The sequence below is a fragment of the Miniopterus natalensis genome, chromosome 2 (assembly GCF_054644295.1).
Source record: "Miniopterus natalensis isolate mMinNat1 chromosome 2, mMinNat1.hap1, whole genome shotgun sequence".
In the NCBI taxonomy this organism is placed as follows: domain Eukaryota; kingdom Metazoa; phylum Chordata; class Mammalia; order Chiroptera; family Miniopteridae; genus Miniopterus; species Miniopterus natalensis.
Genome location: NC_142082.1, coordinates 148,976,001 through 148,991,382, shown reverse-complemented (window position 1 = coordinate 148,991,382; position 15,382 = coordinate 148,976,001). Strand labels below are relative to the sequence as shown.

Here is a 15,382-nt window from a genome sequence, read left to right as displayed (position 1 = left end):
AGCAAGAGTGTGTACTTCATGCTGATGCCAAAATAACTCTCAGTATATGCTTCTGGAATGCTACAATTGCCACAAGCTATATGAACTTGCTAAGCTAATTCTGCTTGTAGCTGAATTGAACATATATTATCTTAAAAGCAGGTGCCAGAATTCTTGATAAGCAAGTTGATTAGTTCATTCAAACAACGTATATTTAATGTTATGGTCCTGGCACTGTGTTGGTTCCTGTGGATACAGCACATAGGCTGTACACATACATAACACAGGGATACAGTGCTGAGCAAAACAGGCGTATTTCCTCCATTCAACTTACAGTCCTCTATGGAGACAGACTTTAATCATATAACTGTACAAATATTTCATTGCAATTGACACATATACTATGACTTTAGGTAAAAGGTGCTGTGATAAAATATAACAAGAGAAAAGGGAAAGATGCTTGAGGAAATGACTTGAACTGGTATTGGTGGGGAGAGGGTATTACTTAGGTGATGGTGGCGAGGGAGTGGGGGAATGAGATGAGTACATTTTAGGAGAAGAATCACCATGAAGAACCAGAGATCAGAGAGGCCAAGATGCATTTAAGTCCTAAAAAGGGAGTGTTTCTTTGGAAAGCAAGGTGTAAGTGAAATGGTGGCACTAGGTGAGCTGGAATATTGGACAAAGTCTACAGAATGCAGCCAGGTTAGTCATTATAACACTTTTATCCAGGAAGGGGACACATTTTAGAGGTTTCATTTTGTTTTTACAGAGAGTGTGATTGATCATATTTGCCTTTTTAAAAGCTGACTCTGAGTGACAAATGGAGAAAAGAAGAGAGTGAAATGGGACAGAGGTTGTGACCAAATAGGATATAGTAGCTCAGTGAGAGATGTCAGTAGGTTGGAGGGGGACAGAGGCAGTAGTGATGAAAAGGAATGGGTAAAGTCCAGTATTTGTGCTGCAGTTATAAGGAAGTTAAAGAAGAGAAGGGGTCGAGAATGTCCTAGAAGTTTCTGGAAAGTGTGTTGTCATAGATGACTAGAAAAGTTGTGTGTTTGGGGAAGGAAAGTCAAATGTTATTAGACAAGTAAAGCGAGTTGAATAAAATAGGAACCGTGGATTGAGAAGTCAGAGGTAAAGAAATGGAAAACACTGAAAACAGAAAGTAAGGTTTTGAGAAATAAATATTGTCAGATTCCAAGCAACCATCAAATAATTAAGCAGCTTAACATGAGGAAATAATAATTCTTTGTCCAAGGAATAGAAGAGAAGAACGGAGAGAAGTAAGAGATGGGTGTGGGAGTAGGTACCAGCAGGAAAGCAGAGCACAGGGGGAGGTGAAGGTCACTGAGAAATCCCTCTAAAAATATAACCAATAGGACTTTTAAGAATAGAACTTGGAAATGGATGATAATTCTTTCTGTTGATGTGCCCTACCTCATGGGATACAACCAGTTCCATTACCTTCAATTCCTCAGTAAACCCACTTTATTAGGGAATACTTTGCGTTAGTAGGTTTTATGACATAGAAAGGACAGCATCTCTAGTCTGGGCTCCATGGAATGACAAAGAAATAACTGACCAAGAAAGCAGAAGATAAGAACTCCTCTACCCGATGAATCTGTACAAATCTTAGAAACGGGATTTTTAGTTAATCTAGATCTCAAGGGACAGGAAGACCCCAACTGACACTAAATTGCATCATCTCTACATTTTTACTAAGAATGACTAGTATCAAGGAGCAAGGTGTATCGCCACTGATGGAGATAGTAGTATTCTATTACAGCCAACGGAATCAATATGCTCAGATTACAACTAGCTATTATCCTTAACGTCGGTCATCAAGCGAGGATAGCAAACACTTTCCAAGATCAGCATGGAATTTAATATGTGAAGGGGCCTCTGGTGGAACCTATGGTGAAATGGAGCATTCATTCCATATAGTCATTAAAATAACAAAATTTAAACAGTTGCAGGTTTCTCATATCACATGTACAATACCCTCATGTATTATTATGTAAAATATTAACCTAGCCTTTAATCCTTCATTCCTTAATATATATGATTGGAATAGTAAATCAATAACTTTTCGTTCTCAGGAAAAACTAATTGAGTTTTCAAATTCTTCTCTTAAGAGACTATGTTGGAGGTTATGAGCAAGGATTAGGCATGTTCTTGCTACCGAAAAAGCTGAATGATTTTAGTTAAATTACTTGGCTACTGTAAGTATCACGTTTATCTTTAATAAAATTGACATACTAGGACCTATCTTAGAAGAGAATTGGATGAGATAATATATATACTTGCATACCCAGGCTGCGCGTACAGAGTAGGCATTCAACAACTGTTAGCTGTATTTAGAAATTACACTGAGATGGTGCACTATTATTCCCAAGCAAAATTCCCTCAAGCCTCTTTCAGAATATATATATTGAATACTCTGTGAGCACTTGGAATAGAGCAGTGAACAAAAAAATCCTTGCCCACACAGAGCTTATATTTTTGGCAAAAAAAGAACATGTAAGTAGAATTTCCCTTTTTGACAGTTTCTGCAAACTTTTAGTGTCTTTGTAAAGTGAACTGTGACACATCTTGAAATTAGTCAATTAGATTGACTTTTCCAAATCAGGTTATTAATTCTTCTGGCCATATGTACTTACTTGTCCTCATTGACATTCAGCATTAAGATTTTTAGACCTTGCCCAGCCGGGCGTGGCTCAGCGGTTGAGCATCAACCTAGGATCCAGGCGATCGGAGTTCGATTCCCTGTCAGGGCACATGCCCCGGTTGTGGGCTCCATCAATGACTCTCTCATCATTGATGTTTCTATCTCTCTCTCTCTCCCTCTCCTTTCTTCTCTCTGAAATCAATAAAGATATATATATATATATATATTTTTTTTTTTTTTAAAAGATTTTTAGACCTTGATATTTCTCTTTAAAAGGTAAGAAGGAAATAGCTTCATCCTTTGGTTTCTCTCAGCATGGCCCTCTGTTAGTAGAAATAATAAAATGTTAAAGATACTGGGGCTAGCCCTAGCTGTTTTGGCTCAGTGGTTAGAGCATCAGCCTGTGGACTGAAGGGTCCCAAGTTTGATTCTGGCCAAGGGCATGTACCTTGGTTATGGGCTCAATCCCCAGCCCTGGTTGGGGTGCATGTGGGAGGCAACCGATTGATGTATCTTCTCACATTGATGTTTCTCTCTCTCTCTCCCTTCTACTCTCTCTGAAGAGTAATGGAAAAAAATATCCTCGGGTGAGGATTTAAAAAAAAAAAAAAGAGAGTGGGGCTAAAATGGACCTTAAGTAATTAACTCACTTTATTTTTCACTTGAGAAAGCCCAACGCTTAAGTAACCTAGGCAGAGACATATGGTTAGCATATCTACAGTAGATACCTTCTCATGGAGTTCATTTTGTTAGAGGGAACATGTACTTCATGTATCCTAAATGCCATGTAACTGGTGAAACATGCACTGATTTGAATGACTGCTGCTTTTGCTCCCAGCTGGATGCCAATGGGGAACTGCTCATCCGAAATGCCCAGCTGAAACATGCTGGCAGATACACATGCACTGCACAGACAATTGTGGACAATTCCTCAGCCTCAGCCGACCTTGTTGTGAGAGGTAAGAGTTTAAATATTCTAAAATTATAAAACCGAAGTTATTCGACTTGCATAAATATGTATAATCTTCTGGTAGCTCAGGCCCAAATTCTTATATATTTTGAGAGTTGATTCTTGAGAACAGCTTCTTACTCATGTCCAAGAATAATTTATGCCAGACAAGTAGTAAACAACACTGATTTTGTTTGTTTTGCTAACTACATGTCTTCTAGAAACTTATACCACATACCTCCTACTAAATGTTTGTGCTTGTAAGCTTAGTGTTTACCAGAAGTTCTCAGTTCCTGCTATTACTTTGTGTGTGCTGAGAATAGTGTTGTTTCCTTCTTTATTTTTTATGGAAAAAAACATACTCGTGCCAATGTGATATATTTATTGCTATTATCTTAGAATAAACAGTGAGTTTATACACGTGTCATGTTTCTATCTTGTGTTTGTTTTCAGACTAGTGTTTTTGTTCTTATAAATAATCAAGAGTGTGCTAGGATACACACTTATAAAGACAACCCCTTAGCTACTGACTACTGTATGTGAGGCTACCTCAGAACATGCTTTATCTTTTCAAAAATCATTCATTGGCTCTCCACTCACTACCTATAGAATGAAGGCCACTCCTTTTAATTAATCACCCAAGAAGTTCCATGGGTTGACCTTAGCCGTTAGCCTTAATCTCTCACCATTCCTCATAACCAAGTCCACTATCCAACTAGTCCACAAAAATACTCTAACATTTCTACCTCTGTTTCTTGGTTCGCAGCATTCCTTCCATGTCCTTTTATCATTGTTTGTTGCTCAAATCTTATCTATTCTTCAAAATTTGACTCAAGTATTAACAAACTCATGAATCCTTTCCAGATGTCACAAATATGAGCCCCTCTCTTCTACACTTTCATAACAATTACTACTTTTCTGGTGTTCTATAGCAATCTATATACATGAGTCATCTTCTCTACTAAGTTGTATAATTCACATATGCATATTTATTAATATTTAGTGGGATGCAGAATTCCATTGCATAGCTTCATAGCTCTCTTTTTAATCTCTATTTTTTCTATTATAAAAAAATTTATTTTTTTCACATTTCACCTACTAGAAATATTTATTGACCATTATTTAATTGCACATTTCAGGCAATTTTTGGCATAGACAAATAAAATGATATCTGTGGTTTGTTTGTCTTAATTCCCCATCCAGATCTAGATCAATATAATTTCACCCAATCTCATATACCTCCTGCATTTCCATCTAGAGAAATGGTAATGTGGAGACCCATGTCACACTGGGAAAATGCTGAAAACCATTTTATTCTAGTTGAATATGTATTTCAATAGAGTGATAAGAAATCTAGCTGAAATTTCTTTATCCAAATGAACTTAAACATTCATTTCTCATACCACTTATTTGAATATTAATAAAACTCCAATGCTACAAAATGCTAAATCAAAGAGAGTTCATTTAGATTCAGTATTTCCATTAAGAGTACTTTCTTATCTGGGGCATCTGTTGTCTTTGAGAGTTGTCAAGAAGAGAAACTAATTCACTATTCTTTCTAGGAAGACCGCTCAACTGTTAGCTATTTCCAGCAATAGCTTGTACATATATTTAATTGCAATTGTTTACTTACAAGGTAGGGAAAAATTAGGTTTACAGTTGTGAGCATGCAAAACCCAGAGTTTATTTTCGTATTATTGTTTATTAATTATTGCATTATTTTCCATACCAACAACTGAAGACCTACTTTTGTCCTACCCTGTATTAAATGAATTGGCATTAATATACAATAGTGGTTATGTTAGAATACATGTACATCAGTGTCTTCATATAGTAATTACATCATAGTAAACTCCCAGTATTCAGAAGGAAGTTTTACAGATATAATCGAACAGTGGTAACGGTAATATTTGCACATACTTAGATAATTGATAATCATCATAATATGTATTTTATACAGCATAATTTGTCTTATTTATTCAGTAAAATGAAGCTATAGCAGGTATTATGTAGAAATATAATATTTTTTCTTTCTCTAAAGCCTTTAGTCCCAAGAAAGATACCTTAAAGCAATGGAACCTGGCAAGTGCACTCAGCAGAAATGTGATAGAGCATTTTACGTCTCCTCACTATGGCATCATGTTAATAAAACTATTTGAGTAGATGAAGAGAATTGCTTAGCATTTTATTTTGTTTTTTTTTGTTTTTTTGCAGCTCTAATTGGCTTTATTAAGCAATTCATGAATTGGGCAGCAGCCCATCTAACAACTAGAAAGGTGCTCTCTGCTTAGCATTTTAAAAGTCAGCAGAGTCATAATTATTCTGAAAACTTTATTTCTAATAATATAAAAGGCTTTCATTTCATATCAAGAGACATTTGCAATAAAATAATGAAATACATTCCTACATAATTTGTGTTAAAAATGTATATAAGCTAAACCTTCAAATATGCTTTATATATTTATTTATTTATTTGTTATCATCTTTTTTAATCCTCACTGGAAAATATTTTTTCCATTGTCTTTCATAGAAAGAGGAAGGGAGAGAGAGAGAAGCACTGATGTGAGAGAGACACATCGATTGGTTGCCTCCTACAAGCTCCCCAACGGGAGCCAGAGATTGAGCCTGCAACCAAGTTACGTGCCCTTGGCTGAAACAGAACCCGGGACCCTTCAGTCTGCGGGCCAATGCTCTAACCATTGGTCAAAACTGGCTAGGGCATATGCTTTATATATTTAAATCATGGGATATAAAATTAGTTTATTTCTTATAACAATGGGGAATAATATATAAGAAAACCTACTGCCTTAAATAATATTATTATTAGTCCATTTATCCACTTAATTACATATTTTTTTCTAGTCCAGGATATTATAACCTGGAGTCCCTGGGCAGGCATCAAGGGGCCCATGGACTTCCTGAAATTGTATATAAAGTTCCATATATATATATACGATTTTCCCTTGGGAGAGTATTTATAATTTTCACCAGATTGTCATAGTTAGCTAGCAGTGGTCACAATCATCCTGTGGCATCCATTTAAAATAATATTGTATCAATGAAAGAGGTAATTTCAGAATCATGCTTTTTTATCACATATGGGTCCATAATATAGCCAAAGGAATTTATAAGTCAAACAACTATTAATTGCTTAATATTTAAAAGATATTTAGGTTTTAAAACTATTCTTAATTTTAAAAAAAGAACCAGCTATAGGACCTCAAATGTTTTTACACTTCTTATGTAAAAATCTAAATTAAGAGGATTGATACAAATTGCCTTTTTTGTTGTTGAATGTTTTATTTCTTAGGTTCCATAAAAGTGTATTTCAGGTTGCTAAATCAAGTACATTTGACACATATGAACAGCCCTGTATGAATGTTCTTTAGCAAGAGCTATTTTTGGAAAACTTAAAGCTCTTCAGCTAAAAAAAAAAAAAAAGTGTCTTTTAGAGGGAAAGGTTTTTTGAGATTTATTCAGCAGCATTGTGGGAACATTTATGCAACGTGCCAAATCCAAATTCTCTTTCATGAGTGCACTTTTGGACAACATTCAAAACTGGACCATAAAATTAGGCCACAAAAGCAAGAAATTAGGCTTTGACCTTCATATTTTATCTTTTTTAATGGCATTTCTCCTATATTATAAATATTCTTGACAGTGCTATTGCCAAAATAGAAAATGCAATCATGATTATAATTTTCAGATACCCCTTTTTATATCTGATATATTCTATTAAACAAAATTTTACAATGCAAGCTGAAATTTAAAAACAAACTAAAGGAAAGACTTTCACTACCTGAAACATTTATTTGGTCTCATTCTCAACCCTAATTTAGGCTACACAAAATTTGGAAATGTTTTTAAAGTGACTGAAATTAAAGTGGATAATATAAAAATTGTGCAAACCATTGTATCTCCAAATTAACTTTGTATTTTTATATTGTTATATTAGAAACTTATATTATTTTATGTAGATTTTTATTTAAATGGGAACATTGTGTGTGTGTGTGTGTGTGTGTGTGTGTTTCTGTAAAGCTTTCCACTTTATTTCTAAGGCCAAAATACAGTTATAGAATGAAATGCATATAAGTTAGATGTCATCTTTATTTGATGTAATCCACTAAAGCTTTTATTACTTGGCCTAATGACATGGTTCCTTAAGGAGGTCATTTTGGTTGATGACTAACCCACTTTTAAATCCTGTGTTGGATAAGCTAAGGTAACATAGCCAAATAAGTGACCTGATGGAAGCTGTCAATATTCATTTTAGGCTGAATAATATTGCTTTATTTTAAACCATCATCATAATAGTTGGCTAGTGGTCTTTCCTACAGAAAATGCTCTTAAGGATGTATTACTGCCAGCTGTTCTAAATTAGAAGAGTTCATATATAAGGCTTGCCTCTCTTCATTGTCCAGGCAAAAATATTTTTGAATAATTTATTTGGAGATGTTGTTTCAGGTAAATTAGTAATTTTTCTTTTAAAAATATAAAATAAAAATCATTGGGAGATAAAAAGTGTCCCAATGGTCCTATTATTGGCAAATCATGCATTAATTACATCTTTTTACCTTCCAACTTACAGTCGCTTTGTAAAATCTCTGCAGGTGTGTTCAAATTTGAATACACAATTTTAAGTCTAGAATTAGTCCTAAAGTCTTCTAAATAATTCTCATCTCTGTCCTGCATTACCCATCTACTTTGCGATAATCATCTTGGAACTCCAATCCAGTTTCTCATTATAATAGGCTTCTTCCAGGTAGTATGAATAAATAAAATCTATAGTTCATTTCTAAAACTTCTTTAGCTAATACTCTAAAGCTTTAATACTGTAAAACTTTCAGTAGTTAATTTGGTGTGGTCCAGAAAGATGACCTAGTCTGTTTTAGAACTGCTGCTGCTAAGTAGCAAAAGTCACTGATGGCAGCTGCGGCTCTTTTCCCTCTTCCTTTCCATCATCTGGCACATGCTAATAAAATAGTTTAACTTTTAAAACATTGAGGGGAAAGATAAAGCCAAAGACATCCATTTAAAAAGCTTAAATTACTAACTTTTGGATTATTTAATGTTCTATTTGCATGGCTAATTCAGGGACTCTGGATATTAGTGAAAGCAAAAGGACAGAGAGTCCGCCCTGGGAAACGTTTGTGAAGCTCTTGGTGCTAAGTCAGGATTTGGATTCCTGGTATCTGGCATAAATATTCACAGTGTGTTCAGGATTCCTGCCTGTTCTGAAATTAATGTTAAATAATCAAATGTGGATTTATATTCAAAACTATTATTTAAGGCATGATATGCCTAAGATCATGCAAAAGGAGTTTTAAGTTAATCAATTTAATCATTGTAAAATTTGAAAGAAGAGAGAAAAAGGTTTTGCATACTATACACACTAAGCTAGGCATACAAGTACACAAACACCTAACCACCCCCTAATACACTCACAGAGACACTCACACACATGCACACACACACTCTCACTCACTCACTCCTGTGAAGAGGTCCTGAAAAGAGATTCACCGCGGGCAGAAAGACTGTCCAGGTCACCACAGCCAAATCAAAGAGAATCCTGGAGGTAGCTTTTCAAGTATTTGGGTCAGAAAAACACACATTGACCTCAGATACTTGGATAATTGCCTCTGCTTTCCACTTGCTCTGGCCAAGAAAGTTTGCCGCAGAGACAGGCTAAAGGTTCCATGTCATCAGCCCTGGGGGACCGAGACAGGGAAATGCCCTGGCCGCCACACTGGCTGGAGCAGGGGCGGCCTGGGCGCCCTCTGAGGCCTCAGGGCCCGCGTGCCACTGACCCCAGCGGCCCACCTACTGAGAGCGCGGCCGCCGGGCAGGGAGCCTTTTCCTTTCCGTCAGTGGATTCAAAAGCTGCCAGACACCAGGGCTCTGTGGCCGTCACACCTGAGGCTGACGTGTGTACCTGTTTATAGTAAACACAGAAGTTAGAAAGGAACTTGATGGTTTCAAAGTTACAATTTATTAGTAGTTTTATTTTTTAAAAGCTTTAGTAAATATAACAGCTTTCCCAATTCCTACTGAAGTTAAAAAGTACATCAATGATTTTGAAATTCTATTTCTCCATGTAAATTGATGTAAACTCAAGGAAATTTTCAACTACATTAACAAAGTATGTAATCCATTCAGAACAAGTCACACTTTTTTAAGCTTTAAGATGGGTGTAGATTAACACTTCATTTTATAAATTTAAAACTTCAAAGAGTGGTGTGAGGGCTATAAACCGGCAGCTGACCTTCTGAGATGTGCCCCGACGTAAATTTGGATTCCTTTCCTTTCTCCCCGCTGGACAGCAGGGGGGGTTTCCTCAGAGGGCTTCTCGCCCGCCTCTCCAGTGACTTCCTCCTGACTTTCTGATCATCAAACTGGTCAGCTCTGGGCAAACTGGAATTTATTCGTTGCTACATGCTTCGTCTGCGTCCCTGGCTCCCTTAAAAAATCACCAGCGAACTTGCTGTTCCCCACACTGATTCCAGGGGAGAAAGAGGGACGCGTTGGGACCCCACAGACGCGCTGTGCTTTCAGGGGCCCTATTTCAGTGCTCCCCACGGGCTTCATACATCGGTGCGCATTTACCAGGCAGCGCTGCCAGATTATGCTGACAATTGTGCTAATTATGTAAAATTACAAGAGCAGTACCGATAATTAGTGATAGCCAAAAGCCTTTATGAGCATGAATAAGTAACAATTAGTTCATGTTTTTAAAATAATTTCAATTTGTATCAGCAAAATATGTTTGCAACTCCAATCTTTATACTGTGAAAAGGCATATTATGAATATAAAATAAACAATAAATACATATAATGATATAATTTAATGTATAATGTATGACATAATATAATTGTATATTACATATTATAATGAAAATATTTCATATTACATATCATATATTTATTATATTACAGGGTGTGGCAAAAGAGGTTTATAGTTGTTCATATGGAAAATAATACAATAATTAATAAATAATAATGCAAGAATAAACTCTGTTTCATGTACTCATAACTGTAAACCTACTTTTGCCCTACTCTATATATAAGGATATACAATATTAAAGGCTTGTGATTTAACAGGCACTATTTTAAGAGACAGATACCATTATTATTTTCTTTTGCACATGAGGAAATTGAGTCCCAAAGAAGCTAAGTTACCTGCCTAAGGTCATATAACTACTAAGTAGAAAAGCAAGACTTGAATTCAGGCAGTCTGACTTCAGATACAACACCCAGCTTATTGCTGTGACATAATATAACCAAAGACTAATTCAGATTTATTTAATTAGATAAAATAATCAATATGGAAAAATTAAAATGTAGGCCTTTTGTTAGGGCGGTAAGAAATGTTTATTCTATAGAGTCACTGATGGACATTTCACAATTTTATTTTTGCTGATGACATATTTATGGCTGACCTAATAATAAGAGGAAGCAACAGTAATTTTAAAAATGTTTTTTTCTAGTAGTCAACATCATACGTTTATAATTATAATAGCAAAAACAGTAAATAAACTATAGTAGATGGTTTTAAAGCTTGATTTTATAATGTGCTCTTTGGCCTTAAAAATAATTCATTCAAAATGTTTATATGTCTACAGGACTTTCTTATAAATTTCATCATGTCATCCTGATAAAATTGCTATGAGGTAGTAGTGGAAGGACTGGTAATCCTTATTGATAGGCAAAGGGATTTTTAAAAAGAAAAAAAATTTTTTTATCTCTGACATTTTAAAGCCAGGCATCTCCAGATATCAGTGATCCAAGTTTACTATATAACCCTCTTTCTCTCACTCCTACGCTTTAAGTTTAACTACCCTAAATATAAAAATCAGATCATATAGTTTTTATTGTACATCTTTTGCACTGTGGTCATATGATTTATTTTATGAAATTAATTAGATTTTTCACCCAAAACACTGATGCATTGAAAATTTGAGATTAAGTTAGAGAGTAGAATAAAATTTTAAGTTATTTGAAATTTGAATTTTATAACATCTTCTCTTTTGGTTTGTTTTATTAAACAAAAGAAGACAAAAACACTTTAGCTTCATTACTGAAAACATTACCAAGAAAAGACTTATTGGTTTAAAATCGCTTTTAAGTGAAACACTGTTCTTATATATGATTTTTATGGAGCCTGCCATTTCAAGTCTCAGGAATGTGTAATGAGCACATCTCCCTGCCACCAGGCATTAGCCCAGCCCCTAGGAATTTGATTAGGTCACAAAATGTTTTACTCCTAAGCAAATAAGAATGAAAGAAACTTAGAAATTCTTTTACTTTCTAAATCTATGGTCAATTTAATAAGTTGCAGAGAGGCCCTGGCTGGGCAGCTCAGTTGGTTAGAGCATCATCCCAATACTCTGAGGTTGTGGGTTTAATCCTCAGTCAGGGCACATACAAGAATCAACAAATAAATGCATAAATAAGTCAAAGAACAAATCAATGTTTCTCTCTCTCCCTTCTCTCTCTCTAAAATCAATCAATCAATAAAAAAATTTTAAAAAGATGCTGCAGAGAGGAAATTTTAGTCTTTTGAATTTCTATCACATGGCTCCTCAAACTACCATCATCACTGAAATTAAGACCTACTCAAAGAGAAAGAAAGAAATGTTAGAAGGATTGTACAACTGATTGCAAAATCTCTCTTGGTATCTTACAAATCCAGCTGTTTCATAGTTTGCACCCTCCCCACTTCCTCCTGGAAGGTAACCATAGGATCCTGTACTTCTGTGACAGAACAGGCCATGTGTTATCTGAATATGACTTAGGACATCTCCTTAGATAGCCCAGCAAGGAGTCCTCAATATTTTCTCTGCGACAGCATTTTTTCATTATAATATTTAACTGTATGATACGTTTATAAGTTAATGCAGACTTGGGCATAAATCCAAAATCTCTCTCTTCTTTTTTTGAAAAAGCAAAACACTATCTTCATTTCTTTTTTTTTAATCCTCACTGAGGATGTTTTTTCCATTGCTTTTCAGAGAAAGTGGAAGGGGGAGAGAGAGAGAGATTTGAGAGACACATTGATTGATTGCCTCCCCTGACCGGGGCCAGGGATCAAGCCTGCAACTGAGGTACATGCTCTTGGCCAAGATTGAACCCAGGACCCTTCAGTCCATGGGCAGATGCTCTAACTACTGAGCCACACCAGCCAGGGTCTATCTTATTTCTAATTGCCCAGTGCTGGCCATCAGTATTGGTCACTCTGTGGACAGCAGAGGAGGTGAGGAAGTTGACTGTGGTTCATGCGAATTTCCCAGAGCACTGCTAGAGGCGCCACCAACCACCTTATTTGAAATTGCATTGGAATGCATGCCAGTGAGTGAGAGTTAGTATATTGCAGAGCTATTCTTGAATCCATTTCATTTTCACAAAAATAATGCACAAACTTATGAATTTTCAATAGCCTTGGTAGCAACTAACTTGTGACACAGCCTCATGGCCTTTCACTAAGTAGTCTGGGGCCTGTCACACTGAAGAACACACTTCTGTGCAATAGCTCCCCACAGTCTCACTGGCTCTCAACTAGCCAGCGCTGGAGCCCCTCCACACATTCCTGAGAATTTCCTCAGGAGCAAGGGACTGTTACTGACAGGAATGTGTTAAATCCGCTGATACCTGTGGTTTAAAAACTTGGAGGAACACTATTTGATAGGTTCTTATATAAGCTAGTAGCTACTATAACTAATTCAAGAAATGGCCTTTCACGGTGGAGCAGTTTGGGGAGGCTCCCTGCGTGACTATTCATAGTCCCTTCTGTGCACACTCAAGGCCTCAGATTGCAGGTAAGCTAACTCTGGTAATAGAAAACAGAAACTACCAAAACTTCATTTAAAGGGGGGGAGGGAAGAATATATCTAAAATTAGCAATTTTTGTGACCATTTATCATACAGACTAAATTTGCAACAAGCAGTCATTAGAGACAAGTTTTTCTAGTTACTATTTCTACTATTTAAAAGACTATCACCAGGGGGCTACTAGTTGTCATTAAGTGGTCTAATTCTAATGATCAAACTTCCTTTAGTGATGAGTAGGTGAAAGAGTTGGGCAATCATCCTGACAATTGCATGATTTTCTATATAATGTGTTTATACTAATATACGCATGCAGTCATTAAGAGAGCTGCATGGTGCAATGGAGTAGGTATGGCTTTTACCATTAGACACAGATTGGAAATCTGCTTCTCCTACCGAATAACCTATAGACAGACTAGTCAGTTCATCACTGTCAGCTTAGGTTCCATCTTTATGAAAGAGAGTTGTTATAAATATGTTCCTTTACTTCCTTCCCCTTAGCTAGACATAAAAAATAAATACAATATTACTGAAGACCCAAGTTCCTATGACATCCAGCCCCTATCGATGATTAACTCTTTATAATCACCGATTACATTCATTCTCGGTATTTTTTGCTTAGTTAGCCCTTCAAGGTATAAGCACATATTTAATAGGTAGACTTGTACTGTTTGGAGTGAGATTACAGAGGGTCTGGAGTTCTGGGTTTGGGGGGTTGTGGAGGGGCTCCCCTTCGTTAGATAGTCACTGTTTCCAACGGGGAGAGGCTTGATTAGGCCAACGCTTGTGACTTCAGCCTTCTCTCTTTTGGACTCCCATCTCCAGTGTCTGGGAGATGTTTTTCTTTGTTCATTATTTTAACTTACCCATCAAGGAAACATGGCAAAACCCCCAAGCCCATGGCTTCCTGCCCCTAACTGGGCATCCGCACTCTCCCTTCAGCCTTGATCTTTCCTCTTGCAGGTAAAAGCAGAAAAGATGGAGAGAAAAACATGGTGGACCCTTTTCTCCCCGTTTGTGCGAGCCTGCCTCCAACCTGGTGATCGTTGGCACTCACCATTTGTGTGAAAATCTTTTTTTTTTTAAACATATTATACTAGATTTTACTAATAACTCAGTCTTGTAGCTTCTGCAGTTCCCCCATCCCCTATTCTAGTTCTTAGAGGATTTTTTCCCCTTTTGAAACTTCTAACCATACCTTGAGCAAAAAGATATTTAAAAATGTAATCATACAGCTTCACTAATATCTGAAACATGCCTAGTGAACTAACCCAGTACATGATATAATGGCCAAGAACAATCTTTGTGCTTTCACGTCCTGTTTTTCTTTGAAATTACATATCTCAGAAATTAGCTCAATATTTGAAAAAATTGTGAAGAAACTGGTGAATTATAATGCAGGAGTATTGTCACTGAATGGACTGTTTGATTTACCTAAGGCGGTAATGAACAATATTGTCAAATTGACTATGGAGTCGTCTTAATTAGGACATAAGCTAAGGGCCATTACTCCCGCGGCCTCTGGCATCCTGGGGCCATACATACTCTTTGGCGAGAAAAGACAACAAACAGCAGTGAACAAAGGAAGACTGTCCGTGGCTCTGTAGGGTTTTTGGAACAATTCCTGGGGCTGGGAAGTGGAAGTGGACAGCATGTGGAGAAAATTATCACAAAAGCAATATTTCAGTGAAGACGACTAAGCATTAACAGCATGCTTGCATATTTAATTTTATTAACTCCTACCATCTGCCTTCTTAGATCTTTTCATTGTGAGGAAGGTTGAGACTCTTATCAGAAGGATTTGGGCAGAAGTGACGGATTAAAATTGATTAAAATACAATTCTTTCTGAAACTGCTTAAATTTGATTGTTTGAAAATGCTTTTATTTCCCCCCTTTGTTCAAAGAGACATGTTTAAAATTATTATTTTTTCATAAGAAATAATTTTGCTTTTCTTAAATG

General features: G+C 36.2%; 1 protein-coding gene across 1 annotated transcript in view; it reads left to right on the top strand.

Moving 5' to 3' along the window:
• LOC107528192 (contactin-1) overlaps positions 1-14,574 on the top strand; it is a 139,197-nt gene extending 124,623 nt beyond the window's left edge. The window contains exons 15-16 of the mRNA XM_087813935.1: positions 3,489-3,609; positions 14,385-14,574. Of these exons, the coding sequence (XP_087670061.1) occupies positions 3,489-3,609; positions 14,385-14,464 (201 nt within the window). The 3' untranslated portion in view covers positions 14,465-14,574. The remainder of the gene's footprint in view (positions 1-3,488; positions 3,610-14,384) is intronic.
• Positions 14,575-15,382: the final 808 nt, after the last annotated feature.